General features: G+C 34.7%; 1 protein-coding gene across 6 annotated transcripts in view; it reads right to left on the bottom strand.

The window, feature by feature from the left end:
* Positions 1 to 18574, bottom strand: part of LOC131162085 (protein RETARDED ROOT GROWTH-LIKE-like) — a 31190-nt gene extending 12616 nt beyond the window's left edge. Inside the window, exons 1-5 of one of the 6 annotated variants that reach the window (XM_058118222.1) lie at positions 18260 to 18574; positions 9302 to 9413; positions 8415 to 8995; positions 8209 to 8320; positions 7505 to 7546 (exon numbers count right to left, since the gene is read on the bottom strand). In XM_058118222.1, the coding sequence (XP_057974205.1) occupies positions 7505 to 7546; positions 8209 to 8320; positions 8415 to 8824 (564 nt within the window). In that variant the 5' untranslated portion in view covers positions 8825 to 8995; positions 9302 to 9413; positions 18260 to 18574. The remainder of the gene's footprint in view (positions 1 to 7504; positions 7547 to 8208; positions 8321 to 8414; positions 8996 to 9301; positions 9414 to 18259) is intronic. The other 5 variants (XM_058118225.1, XM_058118223.1, XM_058118226.1 and 2 more) reach the window with 5 other exon arrangements.
* Between the last annotated feature and the right edge of the window lie 1126 nt (positions 18575 to 19700).

Below are 19700 nucleotides of genomic sequence, written 5' to 3'. Positions count from 1 at the left end.
ATCACTCCTCGGTAATGTTTGGTGTCTACTTGTTTTCCTTTTTTATCTTTGTCAAGACTTGTTGAAGTGCTTATAGGAGTTCCAATGGGTTTACTATCTTCCATATCAAACTTTTTTAACATGTCTTTGACATATTTAGTTTGATTTATGAATGTTCTATTTTTAGCTTGTTTAATTTGTAACCTTAGGAAGTAATTTAACTCTCCCATCATGCTCATTTCAAACTCTCTTTGCATAGTTGTAGCAAATTCGTTACAAAAATCTTCATGAGTTGCTCCAAAGATGATATCGTCAACATAAATTTGTACTATAAGCATATCATTATTTTTGGTTTTTATAAATAAAGTGTTATCTATCTTTCCTCTTGAAAAATTATTTTTGAGTAAAAACTTGCTTAGCCTTTCATATCAAGCTCTAGGAGCCTGTTTTAATATCCACCCCAAGAGTTAGTTGATGAACAAAGGACACACCCAAAAATATGAGGAGGGAGAGAAAATAAAGGTGAATTAGGAAAGAGAATAGAGTAGGAAATTTGATAAGCAATAAGTTTATTGATATAAAAAATGAACACCAAGTACACAAGGAGTGTACATGGGGTAAACAAATCAAAAACAGAAATTACAAGAATCTAGTAAATCAAAAACAGAAGAAAATGATTGGTTTCGCAAAGTAGCCAACCAATCCATCAAAGTTGTAAAGAAAAACAGCTTCAGATCCGAAATGGATCTTTCCTTGTCTTCAAAACACCTACTATTTCTCTCCCTCCAAGGACACCACAATAAACAATGAGGAACTATCAACCAAATAAACCCATTTCGATAACGACCAAATCTGCCTTGCCAACATGCTAGAAGTCTCACTACAGATTGCGGCATAACCCAGCTCACTCCAAACAAACCAAACACCATAACCCACAAGTCCATTGCAACCAGACAATTAATAAAAAGATGATCAACCGTCTCATTATTACACTTGCACATGTAACACCAATCCAATATCCAAACCTTTCTTTTTCATAAATTGTCAATCGTTAAGCATTTCCCTAAAACAACAGTCCAAACAAAAAAAGCTACTCTAGATGGAATTTTCTGTTTCCAAATACTTTTCCAAGGAAAGCCACAATCTTTGGAGCCCATTAAAATACCATAATAACCCTTAACCAAAAAGCCCTTCTCTCTATCAGATTTCCAGCACATCTTATCCTCACCGGACCCCTTCACCGATGCACCATATATGGTATCCATAAAACCAGTCAAGGCCTCTAATTCCCGAAGATGCATACCCCTTAAGAAACTTACATCCCAAAACAAGACTCCATTATCAAACTTCATAAGCTCAGCCACGCTAGCTTCTTTATCTCGGAAAAATCTATACAAATCAGGATAGCTGATTGCAAGAGATGTCTCACCACACCAATGGTCTTGCCAAAATTTCACATTAGAAAAATTTCCAATATCACATAGAACGTGGCAAGAAAAAGAAGGCCATCCCCGACTAATATTTTTCCACAAGCCAACACCATGTGGACCATTAACAGGCCTAGTACACCAACCACCCCATTCACAGCCATATTTCACCTCTATCACTTGCCTCCAAAGAGCAGCCTTCTCCATCCCAAATCTCCATAACCACTTCCCAAGCAAAGCTTCATTAAACTGTCTTACCTTACTTATCCCCAAACCACCCGAAGAAATGGGAGAGCAAACAGTATCCCATTTAACCAAATGGAATTTTGGTTTATCACCAATGCCACCCCATAAAAAATTCCTTTGAAGTTTCTCAATACGGTTAGCCACAACAGTAGGAATAGGAAATAAAGATAGAAAGTTAAGTGGGTAAATTAGATGGAGTGCTTTTAATTAACGTGACTCTACCTCCCTTAGATAAGTACAAACGTTTCCACCCTACTAACCTTAGTTCTATCTTCTCCAAAATTGGGTTCCATATTGTCTTATCCTTGAATTTGGCTCCCATAGGACGACCCAAATATGTCATAGGAAGATTACATTGTTCACAGCCAAGGACGTGCAAGAATAAGTCAAAATTAAACACCATACCAACAGAAACCAACTCTAACTTGCCCGAATTTATCTTTAAACCAGAGACCGCCTCAAACCACATCAGTATCACACGGAGAAACAAAATCTGATCTGGATCAGCGTCACAAAAAATTAGAGTATCATCCGCAAAAAGAAGATGAGACACCACCAAAGCCCTTCCCTTTATTCGCCCCACACCAAAGCTTGACATGCGACCATCATGGATAGCTTTATCCAACATTCTCCCCAAGGCTTCCATAACCAAGACAAACAACAAAGGAGACAATGGGTCACCTTGTCTCAACCCCCTAGAGCTCTCAAAAAACCCACAACGAGTGCCATTTATCAGAATGGAGAAACGAACTATAGATATACAAAAGAAAATCCACCGCCTCCATTTGGCTGAGAACCCACCCCATTCTAGTAAATGCATAAGAAAACCCCAAATTACATGATCAAAAGACTTCTCAACGTCTAATTTGCAAAGTAGCCTTGGCACCCCAATTTTCAATCTACTATCAAGGCATTCATTAGCAATAAGTACAGGGTTAAGAATCTGCCTGTTCCTCACTAAGAAGAGAGGATGACATCCTATTGATCAAATAACAACCAATAAGTATAGCCTCACTCCAAAACATTTTAGGTACATACATGTGATAAAGTAAGGTGCGACCGTGCGAGTGATTTCAAGAATATGTCCATTTTCACTCTCTGCAACCCTATTTTGATGTGGAGTGTTGAGCACAAGATGATTGATGAACAATACCAAACTAAGTCATATAAGTAGTGAATTGTGCACTAAAATACTCATTAGCATTATCACTTCAAAATATTCAATTGGCAAACCAAATTGAGTCTTTATTTCAAAACAAGAGACACAAAATACATGAAATAATTCAAAATGATCTTTTATTAAATAAAACCAAGTCATTCTTATAATCATCCACAAAGGTTACAAAGTACCAAAAACCCAACTTGGACACAACCCTACTAGGACCCCAAACATCATAATGAACTAACATAAAAGTTTTGCAGCCCATTCATTGACTCCAGAAGCGAAAGGAAGGAACACGATGGTGCTCTCCCAAGTGACAAGACTCACAATCGAGACTAGGCACAAAACTCAAACTTGGAAGAAGACATTTTAACTTTTCAAATTAAGGATGACCACGCAGTAATGAATTTGGAAGTGCGTGGCAGCAACAGTGCATGCGGTAGAAGGAGATAGCGGCTCAAAGTGATAGAGTCCGCCAGTTTCACGAACTTTGCTAATTGTCTTCCTCGTCTTCAAATCTTAAATAATCATAGAATAAAGGAAGAATGACACTGAACAATTCATGAATTCAGTAATTTTGCTGATGAACATAAGATTGAAAGGAAATTTGGGAATATATAAAGAAGAGAAATTGAAGAAGTGGGATTTGCAGTCCCAATTCCCTTGATTGTGGTGGTGGATAACATAAGGCAAATGTGCAGGATATTGAAAAGTGGAGAAGAAGCTAGGTATACTTGTGATATGATCAATGACAGTGAAATGTATGACCCAAGGACTAGGACAAAAAGTACCGGATGGCAGACATACTGTGGGATTACTTGTTTGGGCAAGAGATGCAATGGGGAGAAGCTTGTTGTGACACGTGATATTACTGGAATTTGGAATACTCTTCCTCTGACATGGATACAGTAAGTTGCCCCCCACTTGGCCCCAAAGGTGAGTCGGTGGTGGCTGCATTGGTTGCCCCCAAAGGTGTGGAGTTGGTGGTGGCTGCATTGGCAAAACGTGAAGGTCTATAGTGGAGATCCCAACACTGCTCAATAATAAGATTACTCCATCCACAATGAGTGCACTTGCAAGGAGTACCTCTACCTCATTCGCCTCTACCACCACAACAACTTGAACCACCTCGATAACTTTTGCAGTTGTTTGGTGGAGAACTAAAATCACCCTGTGTAGCAAAGGCTGTCCTCTTAGAGCTGGATGCAAGAGCAGGAGAATACGTGCTAAAGGAAACACGAAAGACACAAGAATAAACATCGATAAATGATGGCGGCTCGACACTACTAAGTATCTGGGACTGGGTTGCCTCAAACTCAGGTCTCAAGCCTGCTAGAACACGAACGACTGTCATATGCTCCCTCTGCTTCTCCATCTCATGAACATCAACAGTTATAGGTAGCACGATGTTAATCTCCTCTTGAATACGCTTCATCTCTCCAAAATAATCTGCAATACTCCTATCCTCTTGTTGTAACTGAAAGTGCTCCTGGGATAAATCATAATCCCAAATCTCCTTGCACATATCTAGATGCATATACATCCATGCAATCTGTGCCTCCATCAAAATCCATGAGATGAAAACAACAAAGACATCTTCTTGAACCCACACGTCTTTTCTTTTCTCATCAAAAGGATCAAAATGGAGTAGGCCTAGCAAAATGAATAAAAATTCGTTAATCCGAACCAAATATGATCTGCTTAAACCGACTAATAACCGATCTGCACATTAAATGAGTCGAATATGTTTTAAACTTTTTTTATCTACCTCTAAATGAGTCGGTTGACAGATTTAGGATTTTATCCGATGGATATTCCTTTATTTGTTAACAATTAATATTTAAATTCATTGATAATCTCATATGTCCATGCTTATTAGGCATCAATTTAATTAGCATAAGCCCTATTGGTCAAGGCTTAATCTCACACTCCCAACTCTTGCATTATTGTACGCGCCTCTGAGTCTACCCCATGCCAACATTCAAATTTAAGCCTAAATACTCAATTTTCCCGTGATCAAAACAATAGCTTCTAAATTCATGTTCTAAAAAAATAAACAAAATTATAATTTTATGATTAATCATTAAATGTTAAACAATTACCAAATTATAATTTTAAAAATAATTTCAATTATTATGTTACAAAATAAATTGTTTATCAAATGGTAAAAAATATTATATTAGGGATGAGAATGACAGGTTATCCGCCATGCGCCACGGATTATCCGATCTAAACCGCCATAAATCTACAACTTAAATAAGTCAGATATGATTTGTGATATCCTCACCTCATAATCAGCCACAGATTATCCGACCCGATCTGCTTTGCGAGGTCTAGATTGGAGCAAGTGGTCAGATTTTCCTAATCTTGCTAAATAAACCCAACCAGCTTTATACCATTGAACATAGTTCTTTCCATCTAACTTTTGAGTCGTTACCTATGGCAGCGATGTAGGAAACTAGTTTTTGGGATTCATAGATTCCATGCCAACACTCACAAATCAGCAGCCACATCAATGTCAAACAAGAAGAACAATCAAAACTAATCGAAACAATCACAAACTATGTGAAGCACCGACACAACCACGGACGAGTTGAACGACTCACAACCGAATATAGCACTGCCACAGCCTCACAAGTGGACATACGAACACTGTCACTGCTCCAAAAAACTAAAAAAGAAGCATTCACAAACCCTGAACAGAGATTAACGGAGTACCATGGGTGCATGGTCAAAAAAGGTTGGACTTTTTAGCAAAAAACAGGCCATCAGCTTGATAATATTGTCTAGAGAAGGAACTCACATGGTAGAGGAAAAAAAAGGAAAGAGGTGGCCAGAAACTCACTCATTCTCTGTGGAGTCAGCACTGCTAGCATTTGGCCAGCGCGTGGGAGCTCCTCCGGCGATGGGGTTTTGTGGGGTTAGGCATCGGGGGGTTTTGTTTCTGGGTATATGGTTGGTTTTGTGAAATAATGATGGGTGGAGGTGGATCTGGGAAGGACAGCCGCAGGAATGGCTTTTCCAGTGACGGCTGAGGGGAATAGGGTTTAGGTTGGTACATGCTTTGATACCATGTTAAGATTTTGATTAAAATGAATGACCTAACTTGAAGATAGTTTTCTACCTTTATTTATAATACAAATTAAATACATTCTAATGACAATAATACCCTTACTAACTCCCACTAATTAACATACTAACACACTTAATAATAATAATAATACTAAAAGACATATATAACTTCTAACACTATATTGCCAAAATTATGACTCAAAAATTTTATTTTTGGTTCATTAGTGATTATTTTTTAGATAATAAAACAAGTCAATTAAAAAGAAAACATAATTGCAATGAAATGGGGATAAGAAATCCCCCCAAGAAAAACGATAGATAGAACATTATGCATTTGACACTAATGATAATGATGGAAATAATTTTAATGAATGGGGCTTGATGAAGTCATTTGTGATGATCTTAATGATACTAATGAGACAAATAGTGGCTGGGATGCTGACACAAATGATTGAAGCTAGCTTGACAGTTTATCTTGGTTTTTCAAGACCACAAAACAAAAAACTGGGTGTAATATTGTAGTTGTTTGTTCAGTGATATAACTGATTTGTGTCAAAAAAAATATTATCTTCTTGTTTTCTTATTATAAATAAGCATTTTGTTTGCATTATAAGCCAGTTTGATTGAGTTAGGAATACAACAATTTGAACAATTCCTCTTTTTTTGTCATATGAGAGCTCTACCATACGGCTACTTGTGATTTTTGAGTCTTCAAAACTTACTAGCCAATTTTCTAAGAAATAAATGAAAACAATAACATGCAAATGCATTTTTCATATTTATCTAGATAGTAGAATCTTACAATCCTTAATTCGAATTCGATACTGTTTAACTTCCTAACGATCCTATGTAGGATCCTGATTTTAATAACCTTGGCTAGTAATGCAATATTGAAGTTCTCATCTCAATTTAATCTTCTCCAGCTAACATGCATTTTTAATTAAAAATACGGCAGAGTCTATCTCCCTCCCTCCCCATTCATTTTTTATTAAAAAATGGCAGAATCTATTCCCTCCCCCTCTCTCTCTTTGAATGCTTCCCATATTTACCCTATCAAGAACAACTAACTAGGCTCAGAAGAAGATTTTCCTCTAATTTTCCCAGATATGCTTTTTTAGCTTTTAGGGGCTATTTCCTAATGCAAGATCTCTTTTACAAACTGGAATCAAATAATTAGTAAATCCGTTCACCCAAAATGGGAATGGGCTAGGGTTATGAACTTAGAAACTGCATGCAACCTTCACAGGGGTTTGTGGACAAAGAACTGGCAAACCACCTCCCTCCCCCCCTCCCCTCTCTCTTTTATTTTCCCAATCAAGAATGACTAATAAACTAGCCTAAGAAAAATAATTTTCTCTAATTTTTGTTAAAAGGGAAGATATCCTCTCAGGACAAACTCAAATTACTCAAATAAAAGAAAAGGCAGTGAGCAATTAAAATGCATAAGCAACAGTTTTGGAACAAACAATATCTACACAAGAACTAATATGATCCCATTAAGGGTCGAATGTGCAGATGTTCCCAAACCAAGACACAGCATACTTAGTTACAAGATATTTGAGGCAGGTAAAACTTTTGTCTCAAAATTGAATGATAAGCCAATATTTTTCTTACTCACTTGCTCAACATTTGAGACAGTATACCATGGCGTTCCTTTTGCCTACATCAAACCCACAATGTTATGATCAATGAAACAAGTTTCTAATGAACTAGAAAAAAAAAAACTTTGTTTTCATGGAGTCTTTAGAAACAAAGTAAAATAACTTTTTGAGTATCAAAAATTTTTTATCAATCAAACCTGGGAAAACACAAACTTGCATTCAAGAAAGCCCCACACAACTATGCTGTTTAATAAAGGCGAGCTTTTTTCAGTTCATTTTCTTTAAACAGAATAACATAAAATTGAGACTCAAGAGTTTGTATTTGTTTCCTTCTCCTTCAGTTTCTACTCAACCAGAAAGAAAATCATGCTCTGCCCCTTGGTTCATAAGTAAAAGCTGGAAAAAATATTATAATCTAAAATTCAATAATTATAATTGCAGTAAGCAAACCACAAGAATAGAATGACCCCCATTCAGCTGCCCCTAAAATTTTCAGCTTGTGTTAGATGGGTTTTTGTTTGTCTTACAGACTGAAACTACATAAAATATAAGATTAAATAGCAATATTTACTTCCAACCCAATTTTTTTAGCAAACAGTAGTAGAATCAGCATGGTTCAAATAACAAAATGAAGAAAACATACAATCTAATAGCAGCAAATTCTAATGAACCAGCATCAGTCAACAACCCCCCCACCCCAAAAAAAAAAAAAAAAACTTACACTGTGTTCAGATGCAATTGTCCCGAACCTAAAAACAACATAATTAGTCATACGAGATGTTGGGGGGATGAAATTGTGCTTGTTTTGATCCACTAAGCTCCTCAAATCCACACTACACCCACAAAATCCAAAATTAAGGATTAGAACTTGAGAACAAATATTATTCACAAAATAAATAGCACAAGTAAACAAAGTGAGAATCAAACCTAGTGGAAAAGAAGTAGGCTCTAACTGAAATGGGGAGCCTTGTATCTTCTTCTTCAGCAATCCCATGATCGCCATTGCTGACCTCTGAGCAGGGAACCGGGGGTTCGTTCCACTCCAAGGTATGGGCTGAAGAAATAGAGGAAATGCAGCGGACAACGGCAGCAAGGCCGCAACTGGGGACGAAGCCATGAGTTCTTAAGGAATGTAAGGGAAAGAAAGAGGAGGAGAACGACAAGGATTGGGGTGGAGGGTGAGGGAGGGTTAGAATTTTAGGGAGGAAGGAGGAGGGAAGGGATGGAGGAAGGGTGGAGATGAATGGTCGTGGGGAGAGAGAGGGAAGAAGATGCATGGCGGTCTTGAAGAACAAGGGAGAGCAGTTAAGTGATGAGTGGGGTCGCCAGATCATCATGCTGGGCTACGCTCTCAGCACAGCCGCACTAAAGATTCAGCCAAGAGCAAGAGAGATGCAGGGACTTTCAAACTGACAGCAGAACATAAACTTCCAGTGCAAACTTGAAAACAAGGCTGTTACTTTAAGTATTGTGTTTCCAACTCATTGTTCAATATTACTAGTAGAGACCTGCACAATCAATGAGACATTTAACTATTTCATTTGTTAAGTGCTGTACAATATACATATTTTACAACTTTATTAAAAGAATATTATTTCTAAAAAAAGTATGGATCTAATTGCACTTCACGCTCTGCGTTTTTACAGGTCTGCCACCAGAACTTGGCTGAAATGCTGAACCATCAAGATACATGGCAGCCATATTCACCCATGTCTCCTCAGACGTAGATTTCAAAATGTTAACTCGGGAAAAATGAATATACATTTATAATAAGTCAATAACATACAAAAATAAAAAATACAAAGGTAACTCACAATTTACTGCATGCCAGAGCAAGCTACCTTGCGCGAGAGAGAAACATTCTTTTCCCACCTGCATGTTTGTGTCAGGGGGAGAGAGAGATGCATCCTGACCATCAAACAAGTCCTGCAGAAATCAAAATTTGGAATGCTAGATCCCAAAAAAAAAAAAAAATAGAAAAGAAAGTAGCAAAAAAATAGAGGTGAAGAGAGATGGTCTAATAAGCCATTGATGCCATAAACTAAGGTGAGTTTAACCATTGTCACTTCATCGTTGTGGATTGCCACCATCATTGCTTAGATCTGTGAGCAGACAAGAGGAAGTGTGGAGGGGGTTCGTTCATGGGAGGTGGGGGTTGGTTCAATTCATTCTATGAGAGAGAGAAAGAGAGAAAATCAAGACAACGATTGTTGTATGTTAATATTAAATTATGAAAAAGATTAAGTGTATAATTACATAGAGAGGAGGCTAATACAAGAATTATTGTGGGCTAACATTAAGCATATGATTATTGAGTTAATATTAATCTATTACAACATATAGATAAATTTAGCACATTGGCGTTATAGTAATATTATTAATTAATTTCATTACATTAAAATTTATTATTTAGTTTTATAACTTATACAAATTTTTTGGCACATAATTAAATTTAACACAAATTCTTACCATGGTTGTAAGTCAACGCATTTTCCCAGATAACAAAATTTCCACTAAAGCAAGAACAGGGGAAATTACAGAGTGAGGAGCATAAGGCGTCCTCCGTAAGAAGTTTAGGGAAACTAGTTTTCAGGATTTACATAGGGATAGGAGGAATTGGGTGGTTTGATGTTTTCTTTTTCTTTTTTTTATTGTTCTAGTTTTTTTTCTGGTTTGGACCAGATTTTCTTCGGGAGGTATCTTATTCTCCCTCCTTGTAAATTCTTTCCCTATTAATGGAATTTCTTTTGCTATCAAAAAAAGGCAACCTCCATAACAACAAAAAACAGAAAAAGTTAAAAATACAGAAGGACTTACATCAAAGCTGCTTTCCAGTCCATACGGATATCAGACAGCAAGAGACCCTAAAAACACCACAAAAGAATGAGCCCAAAAGGAAGCCAAAAAAGTAGCTTTCTCCCAAATCAAATCTAAAGGAGCCTTCAGATCTTTAAAGATTCTAGCAATCCTCTCAAACCAAAGTGTCCACAAGGCAACAAAAATGGCACAATTGCAAAAAGTTCTCCTTTTTCTATCCCTTCCAAAACCTCAAAAGTGCACCACTATTAATTCATCAACAATCTTGCAGGGCCACCCAAACCTCACCAAAGCAGGAGAAAAGGTTGTTCCACAAAAACCTCGCCAATGCCAAAAAAAATGACAATTAGTCTCCTTCTCCTCATGACATGTCATGCATGCATCTAGCCTGAGAGCCTTGTGAGGCCTCCTTGTTTAAACCTCGAATCTTAGAATTTGTGTTATTCTTGTTGAGAACTAAAGTCCAAATGAAAGGTCAAACCTTGAGAGGGATTTTGCCTTCCACACAACTTTATCCAGATGGAATGAGTTGGGTGGTTAAGAGATTTTGTAAGATGAATGAAAGAAGACCCCGAACAGCCCCCAATCCAAAGCCTAGCATCTCCGCTCCTGGTAGGATTGAAGGAATTCAGAACATTCCACAAGCAAGTAAGTTCATCCACCTCTCTCCCACTAGGACTCCAGAAATAAAAGGAAGTTCTGTGACACAAAGCCCCCCATTAGAAGAATAGAATTATGAAATAGGTTTATTATGGATGGAAGACAATCTATGCAATCGAGGAACTAAAAATTCCAACAAAGTCTCACCCACCTAATTACCCTTCCAGAAATGAACCCTATCACCAATGCTAACAGTGAAACATACGAGGGGAAAAAATAACCATAACTAAGTGAAACAAATTTCCAAAGGCTGGCATGAGTAACAATGCTACCCCACCAAGTATCCCACCCATTCTTATAAATACCATACCTGCTCTTAATTACCTTGCGCAATAAGGAGTTAGACTCTAAGGGAATCTCCATAACCATTTGCCTATTAAGGAGATGTTCTTAGAAACCACATTACCAGCCCTAGACCACCTTTGGCTTTGGTCTTCAAACTGCCTCCCCACTAACAAGGTGATCCCTCTTGTCCTCCCCATAACCAGACCACAAGAAATCTCTCATTAGCTTCTCCAAGTGCCCAAAGACTTTTGTGGAATTCTAAAGAGAAAAAATAAATGAGAATTCTGGATGGGGAAGCACCAGTGCGAGTAGTCCTAACTCCCAAAGATAGATGAGCTTGCTAAACCACTCTTAGACAAATTTATTTTCAATTCTAAGGCGGTGTTTGGTAATTGGTAATCAACTCTAGCAATAAAATTGAAATGGTTGATTCCCATTCCTAGCATTTGTTTTATGGTAATCTCATTCCAATTCCCATTCAATGTAGGAATGGGATTCCCCCTTTTGCCTACTATTTGATTCCGAGTAAGAATCCAATCCTGATTCCTGAAAACATAGTATTTATCACCCTACTCTTTATAATGCATATACAAACATACATACATACATACACGTGCGCCTACATATAATATATGTTACATAAATTTTAAAAATAATATTAACATTATGATATCATTAAATATAAATATATAATAATATATTTTAATATAAATATTAAACCATCATTATTAATATTTTTTATATATAATAATACTATAACATATAAAAATTAATAGAATAGTACAAAATATTACAATATTATGATATAATTGTGGTATGATTATTGATTTATTATATTATATTATATTTATAATCTTAAAAATAAAATAAAATATTTATTATTATCATCAATTATAAATATACAATAATAATTTTAATAATGATATAGTATACAAAAGAATATAATACTATTATACAATAATATAATATTTTTTATTATATTTAATAATATTATAGCATATAAAATTTAATAGAATAGTACTAAATATTAAAATATTATGATATAATTGTGATATGATTATTGATTTATTATATTATTTATAGTCTTAAAGATAAAATAAAATATTTATTATTATTATCAATTATAAATATATAATAATAATTTAATAATGATATAATATATCAAAGGATATAATACTATTATATAATAAATATATACAAGTGCATATATATTATATATAATATAATATAATATATATTACATAAATTTTAAAAATAATTTTAATATGATATTATATATAATCTAATATAATACTTATTATATAAATCTTTAAAATAATATTAATATTATGATATCACCAAATATAAATATATAATATTATTTTTAATATAAAATATTATAACCCTTATTATTAATATTTATGTTAAATATAATAATATTATAACACATAAAAAATAATAGATAGTATTACATTATAAAATACTATGATATAATTGTGGTATGATTATTTATTCATAATATTATTATATTTAATCTTAAAATAAGATAAAATATTAATTATTAATATCATGAATATAAATATAAAATATTAATTATTAATATCAGTAATACAAATATATAATAGTAAAATTTAATAGTGATATAATATACAAAAGAATATAATGCTATTATGCAATAAAATATAATGCTATGGTTGTTGTTTTATTATACTATTATTTCATATTAAATAATAAATTATGTTATAATATTATAATATATGAGATTTTTATTTACATTTAAAAAATTACAGATTAAAATATAATAATTATAAAATATAAAATAAGATGTAATATTAATAATATAGTTAAAACAAAATACAAATAACAAAATATAATATGCAACCTTACAAAATACTAATAACAAAATATAAAATGCAAAGCGCAAACCAAGTACTTGATTATCAAAATTTTTTTATTGTAAAAATATTTATTATATAACTTCATAAAATAATATAATAATGATATATTTATAATATTATTATTCCATATCAAATTAATTGAAGAAATTTTTTATACTATAATGTCATAATTGATAAGCTAAGCTCATTTCTAATTCCTATGTCGTTATATACCGAATACTATAATATAATTTTGGTTTTGATTCTGTGTCAAACCAAACATGAGACAAGAGTCTAATATTCCGTTTCCGATTCTACTTGATTTCAATTCTGATTCTAATTCTGATTCTAACTATGAACCAAATGCTACCTAAAATCTTACCAAAGATGCTAAGCAAAGTAAGGACTTATAAAATTTCTCAACACTATTTTCTAAGAAAAAAATAGTATCATCCGCAAATTGCAAAGAGACACCTCCACATCCTCCCTACCGACTACCAATACCTAGATCCTAGGCACAAAACACAAGCAAACTCAAACCATCCACTACCAACAAGGAGAAGATAGGAAAAAACAGATCCTCTAGTCTTGAGCCCCTAGAAACCCCAAACCTATCCTTAGACTGCCCATTGATAATCACTAATATATCAGCTGAACTAAGGCAGCCTCTAATACATTTATGCCAAAAAAGCCCAAAAACCTTTTTGTAACCAACACCTTGTCCAAGAAACCTCATTTGAACATGTCATAAGCTTTCTCAAAATCAAATTTAAAGACAATGCCCTTTTTACCTCTCCTTTTCATATCCTCAACCACCTCATTAGCTACCAAGACTACATCTACAATTTGTCTCTCTTCGACAAATGCAGACCAGGCCATTAAAATAGTATCCCCCAACACCTCCCTAAGTCTCCTAAAAAATACCTTAGTAAGGATTTTGTAGATGCTAGTAACTAGACTTATCGGCCTAAAATATTTCACCTTCCTAAACCTCAATTTTTTAGGAAGGACAGCGATGAAAGTAGAGTTAATGCACTTACACACTACTCCTATGGGATACCCCAACAAATCTCATCACATCGTCTATCAACACTTCCTAGCTATCCTAGAAAAAAACCACGGTGAAACCATCTAGTCCCAGGACTTCGTCTCTAATTCTCTATCCATATCAAACACAAGCCTTCTAATAGCCTCCACATTTGGCCTTACTAACCAATTAGTGGTCTCCTCCCTGAAGGGTTTCCAATCAAGCCCCTCCACCATCACCCTATTCCTGCAATCCTCACTGCAAAGCATTGGGGAGGGGACCACTAATTGGTAAGCAAGGTCAAATGTGGAGGCAATTAGAAGACTTATCGGCCTAAGATATTTCACCTTCCTAGACCTCTCTTTTTTAGGAAGGACGGCACTGAAAGTAGAGTTAATGCACTTGCACACTACTTATGAGGGACAAAGAGAGAGTATTCCAGTCAAAAATATATTAAGTACGTACACTAACATTTGAGAGCGCATCTCTTGCTCTCACACTTACTTTCATTCTCACCCTAGTTCTCTTCTTGTTCATTTTGATGGATTCAATCAGTGCAAATTGAAAGAAAATCCTTTGATATGCGAGAGGAGATGATTGTGACAAGGGTTTTGTTTCTAGAGGAGGAAACTCAAAATCTCAGCCGATGGTATTGGCCGCTAGATGGGTACGCAAATGTTCGCCCTCACTTGTATCAAAATCGGAGAAAGTCACTCATTAGAAAAAGTTCAAGAAGGTAAAATTTTGAGTGAGGATTAGAGGCAGAACCCAAGGACAATTTTATAGAGTTGCTCTAAGATCAAACAACAAGGATTGGGCAATCTTCATTCCTAGAGGTGAGGAAGCATAGTGTAATGGAGGTTTTTGCAAGAGTTGCAAGAGATTGTGGGTTCAAAGAAGACTAGTTAAGTTGTGGCTCAATCTCCAAGGAATCATGATCCCCAGTGCTAAAAGAAGGTTCTATCTAGTTGTTCAGAGACAGCAAAGGGTGGATGGCGATGAGGAAAATATGGAGGCTCCCAAATGGTGAGTGATGGAGTGGTGGCAGCTAGAGGTCAAGGACCTTCTAGGAAACTAGGGTTTCTAAGGGGAAGGGATGATGGTGAAAGCACCAAAGAATGGAGTAGGCATCGAATGGGCTGGCTCACGCATTCTTAGCTTTACAATTGATATGGCCTAATCATTTGGAAATAAGCCAAGGGAATTAAGAGATATCGGGTCCATTTACAATTTTTTGGGCTCTTAAAGGATCTTCTAAGGGTTTTTAAGAACTCCAATGCTCAAGAGATTTCACTAGACCAACCATGTTTCGAAGGGCATAATGTACAAGTGAAGAGGTTGTCCAGTTGAGTTCACCTCAAGCCCCCCAATAGTTATTCTAGTACATTGAGAGTGGTGAGGCTCGCGACACATTGGGTTTTGAAAAAGAAGGGAATAGCAAGTTTGGTTTTGGGCAAAACGAGCATGTGGAGGAGAGATAATTTCATTCTGAAAATTGACAAGCTCAGAGGGGTTCCTTTGGAGGATGAATGTTACAATATGCAGACGGAGGATAATATATTTGCTAATTGGGATCGAGATAGTATGAATTCTAGTTATAACAATGTGGGAATGGATGGGGGCACAAAATCTCGAATTACTGGAAAGTCAAAATTATCACTATACTCATTGAAGGCAAATGAGCATAGATAAAAGAGACTCCTCAATTGAGAGGCATTTTAGTGTAAACATGAGGAAAGGTAAGTTTTAGAGAAGACATAGCAACAATAATTTTTACATCGAGGAGCCTTAGGTCAAAATAGATCTACCCAAAAAGGTCAATGAAGGAAATTCTACTGAGAAGTAAAAATGGGGTGACGTTTCAAACAAAGAGGATGAGTTGGACAATGATTTTGACTATGATGGAGGGTTACTTATTGACAGGTTCGTGAACAATTCATATTTGAATCAGATTCTTCTGATGTATTGGGAGATTTTTCCTTTAAGCCTTCATCTCTGCTAGAGGTCTAAAAGGGAGTTTCTGATTCAGAGAACAATGGCATGGGCAAGGAAAGAGACGAGTTAGCCTGTTCCCAGCTCCCATGTTCAAGTGTTCAACATTTTCAAGATAAAATGGGTTTACGATTAGCTAATTCGAAGGGCAAAGGCCAAAGATGCAAGCAAATGGTGGTGAAAATAAGGTTAACAAAGGACAACATGAAATGGAAAATTTGTGGTACTCTATTAACTATTGTGGAAAAGGGCTAAAAAGGGGTTTTCTTCAATAGTGCTTATTAGGTTTGTCATTGTGAGCAGTTTCGTTTGGGGTTGTGTTTCTTTCTTTGTTTTAGCATTCTTTGATTTGATTGATTTTATGGATCATTCTCAAAAAATTCATTTTCTACTTGTTTAATTATACAGAGAAGTTTTGATTGGTTATCGTAAAAAAAATTTACCATAATTAGCATTGGGGGTTTGTAGGCCAAATAGAGTCTATTGTTCTATTTTTATGCATACATACATATATATATATATATGTAACAAGCCCTAAAACACTGAAATAAAGCACAATTCCATAATGCAATTCCTTCCTTCTTCCTCCCAAATCCCACAAAAGATATTGCCAAAAACTCCACTATTCTAGGACAAACCCAACTTTCTCCAAAGTAATTGAATAGCTTGTTCCAAACCTTCCATGCAGAATCTCAGTGCAAGAGAAGATGTGTTTAAAAAATAATAATAATAATAATAATAAGATCACAACGAGCATGTGTAGATGAGTGATAATAATCTTTGTGATTTTTTTTTAATCGCTTCTTCTCTTGCCCTATGATTCTGCATGGAAGGTTTGGAATAAGCTATTCAATTACTTTGGAGAAAGCTGGGTTTGTCCTAGAACAGTGGAGTTCTTGGCAATATCTTTTGTCGGGTTTGGGAGGAAGAAGGAAGGAATTGCATTATGGAATTGTGCTTTATTTGCAATGTTTTGGGGCTTGTGGAAGGAATGTAACTTGCGCATATTTTAAGGGAAGAAGTTACCATATTGGTTGGTGTGAGAAAAGGTTCTTTTTATGGCTTCTTTATGGTGTGTGGGCATTGTAAATTTCAAGGGGATGTGTATTTCAGATGTTCAGCGCGATTGGCAGTCTCTTCTTAGGCGTGTTGATTTTCTTTTACTGTTTTTCATTTTTTGTGTATTTTTTTGGTTTTCTTGAGGATTCCCATATTTTGTTAAGGAGATGTCTTCTCTCTTGATTGTACATTCTTTCTTTATCTAAAGAATTTCTTTTTATATCAGAAAAATAATTTATAAATTAGACTACATACATTGGAAGTTATTTGTAAGAAATCTATGCTTTATTTGTAAAAGGACATGAACATGCACACAATTATAACACAATATATATACAAAAATATGACAATTCTACAAATTTAGGATATGAGGCACTAATTGAAATATATATATATATGTATATATATATACTTAAATATGAAATTTTATATTCTTTTTTTTGGAAAAAAATTAGTATATGAAATCTTTCATTATAAATGTCAACAAGTTTGTCGTATTTTTTTTTTTTTTGAAAAAAAAAATCAAGGATGTAGTGTTCTATTGTAATTATAGTTTTCATAGGATAAACTAAAGTCATATTACAATACAATACCAAGAGTTCTCGAGTAGTGTTGGAGAATTTTCAGACATTAAAATATATTTTAATAACGTGGGACAAATTTATAAAGTGCTGCCGGCAATGAGTGAATTGTGCCCTTTTAATGTGTAAATTTTTCTTATTTAATTTTCTTTCGTTTTAAAATTTTAAAATGTTCAAAATTTTTCCTTTCCTCTTAAAAACTAGATTGAGTGACTAGCGAGTCAAAATTTCAGACTATATGATAATAGATGTTTAATGAAAAATAAGTAGCAACTTAAAAATGATAAAAGGCAAACAATGAACGGCTCGGGCCTCTCGATTCTGTCGCACATTGCTAATGCAGTACTGCAGTGATGCCTTATAGTGAGCTAGGCTAATCAAGAAATTTAAAGTAATATATATATAAACGGGGCGTGGCGATGGCTCTGGACCTCTGGTCCCTTGGTCGAGAGAGAGAGAGAGAGAGAGAGAGAGAAGCTCGAAAAAAACACTTACCAGTCGTACAAGTGTGCGAACTGAAAAAGCAAGGATATTCCTCCAACAAGTCTGCGACTCCTCTAGTCGTCGTCGCCCCGGCGAAGCAGGGGAATCCTGGAGTCTGTGAGGTCCGGCAGTGCAAGGCGGCGGCTGGCGTTAGGGCTCCAGTCCACACACTCGAAGGTCGAACGGGGTGTCTCCGACCTCTCTAAGCTTCTAGTTTTTTTTTATTTTTTAATCTCCGCTTTCGTCACAGCGTCAAAGATTCGAAGGGATGGCAAAACGCAGCGTTTTAACTAGAAGGCGTGTCTGGGAATTGTCCAAGTGCTATAAACTTAAGAATCGGGTGAAACAACAGCTATATAAGAAGTAAGAAGTACTTTTTCATTTACTGTTCAAATCCTTCCGGATTCGTTTCTGTTCCTAAATTCTTGAATTTATCTTTCCTTTGAAATTATGGGGTCAACTTCAAAAGGCGCAGAATTAGTCACATAGACCGTAAAACAAACATGTGGTTACGCGGTGCGTAATCCAAAAAAAAAAATTTAAAAGTCATGACTTGTATTTGTTATAATTTTGTATATAAAATGTAAGTGTTAATTATGAGTACTTAAAAAAAACGTATCATTTGAATACTGACATTATATTATTATTGTATGAATTTAATATACTCGATTCAAAAATATTATTATTTTAATTTATAAGTAATAGGTTGTAATATATAAAAACAATATATAATTATTAAATTTGTTAATAAAAGTACTAACAAAAATAAAATTATTTTCAAATTAATTTTTCTAATTAAAATTTTTCAAAATAAAATTATTAATATTACTATTAATAATTAAATTATTTTATGTTAACTACATTTTTAATTACAATTTTTTTTATTTTCCATTAAATAAATTGTTATTATTTTTTACTTAATTTTTTAAAACCTCATTGATATTTTTTTTTGAATTTCATCATGGTCTAGATTTAAAAAGTAGAAACACAAAAAATAATTATAATGAAGGCAGTTACAACAAGTCAAACCTGGGTATTTTCAAAGAAGGCAGAGATGAATGGGGGTAGAGGAATATGTGGATAGAGGAAGCTAGTGAGGAATTGGGTTACAAATGATTAAGTCACTCGTTCGAGAACTTGACTTGGTAAAAGCTCATTTTGGCTCATTTATTATATAAATGAGTGATTCGCAAGTTTAATTTTCAAACTCGTTTGATGAACAAGTTGATCTTGAACGCATATGGGTTCAGCTCATTTCAACTTGTGAATAGTTAGGTTAAAGGATCGATTATACTTGCTAATAAATTCATATTAAAAAAAAAACACCAATTGTATATATTTATTTCTAGTATTATATATTTTCTTAATGTATGGTTATTAAATTGTTCAATGTTATAAGACAACATAATGTTGTGACAAGTGGAAGGTAAAAAGAAAGGAAAGAAGGGGTTTT

The sequence above is a fragment of the Malania oleifera genome, chromosome 8 (genome assembly GCF_029873635.1).
Source record: "Malania oleifera isolate guangnan ecotype guangnan chromosome 8, ASM2987363v1, whole genome shotgun sequence".
NCBI lineage: Eukaryota > Viridiplantae > Streptophyta > Magnoliopsida > Santalales > Ximeniaceae > Malania > Malania oleifera.
The sequence above is the reverse complement of the archived record's forward strand: the minus strand, read 5'-3'. Positions and strand labels throughout refer to the sequence as shown.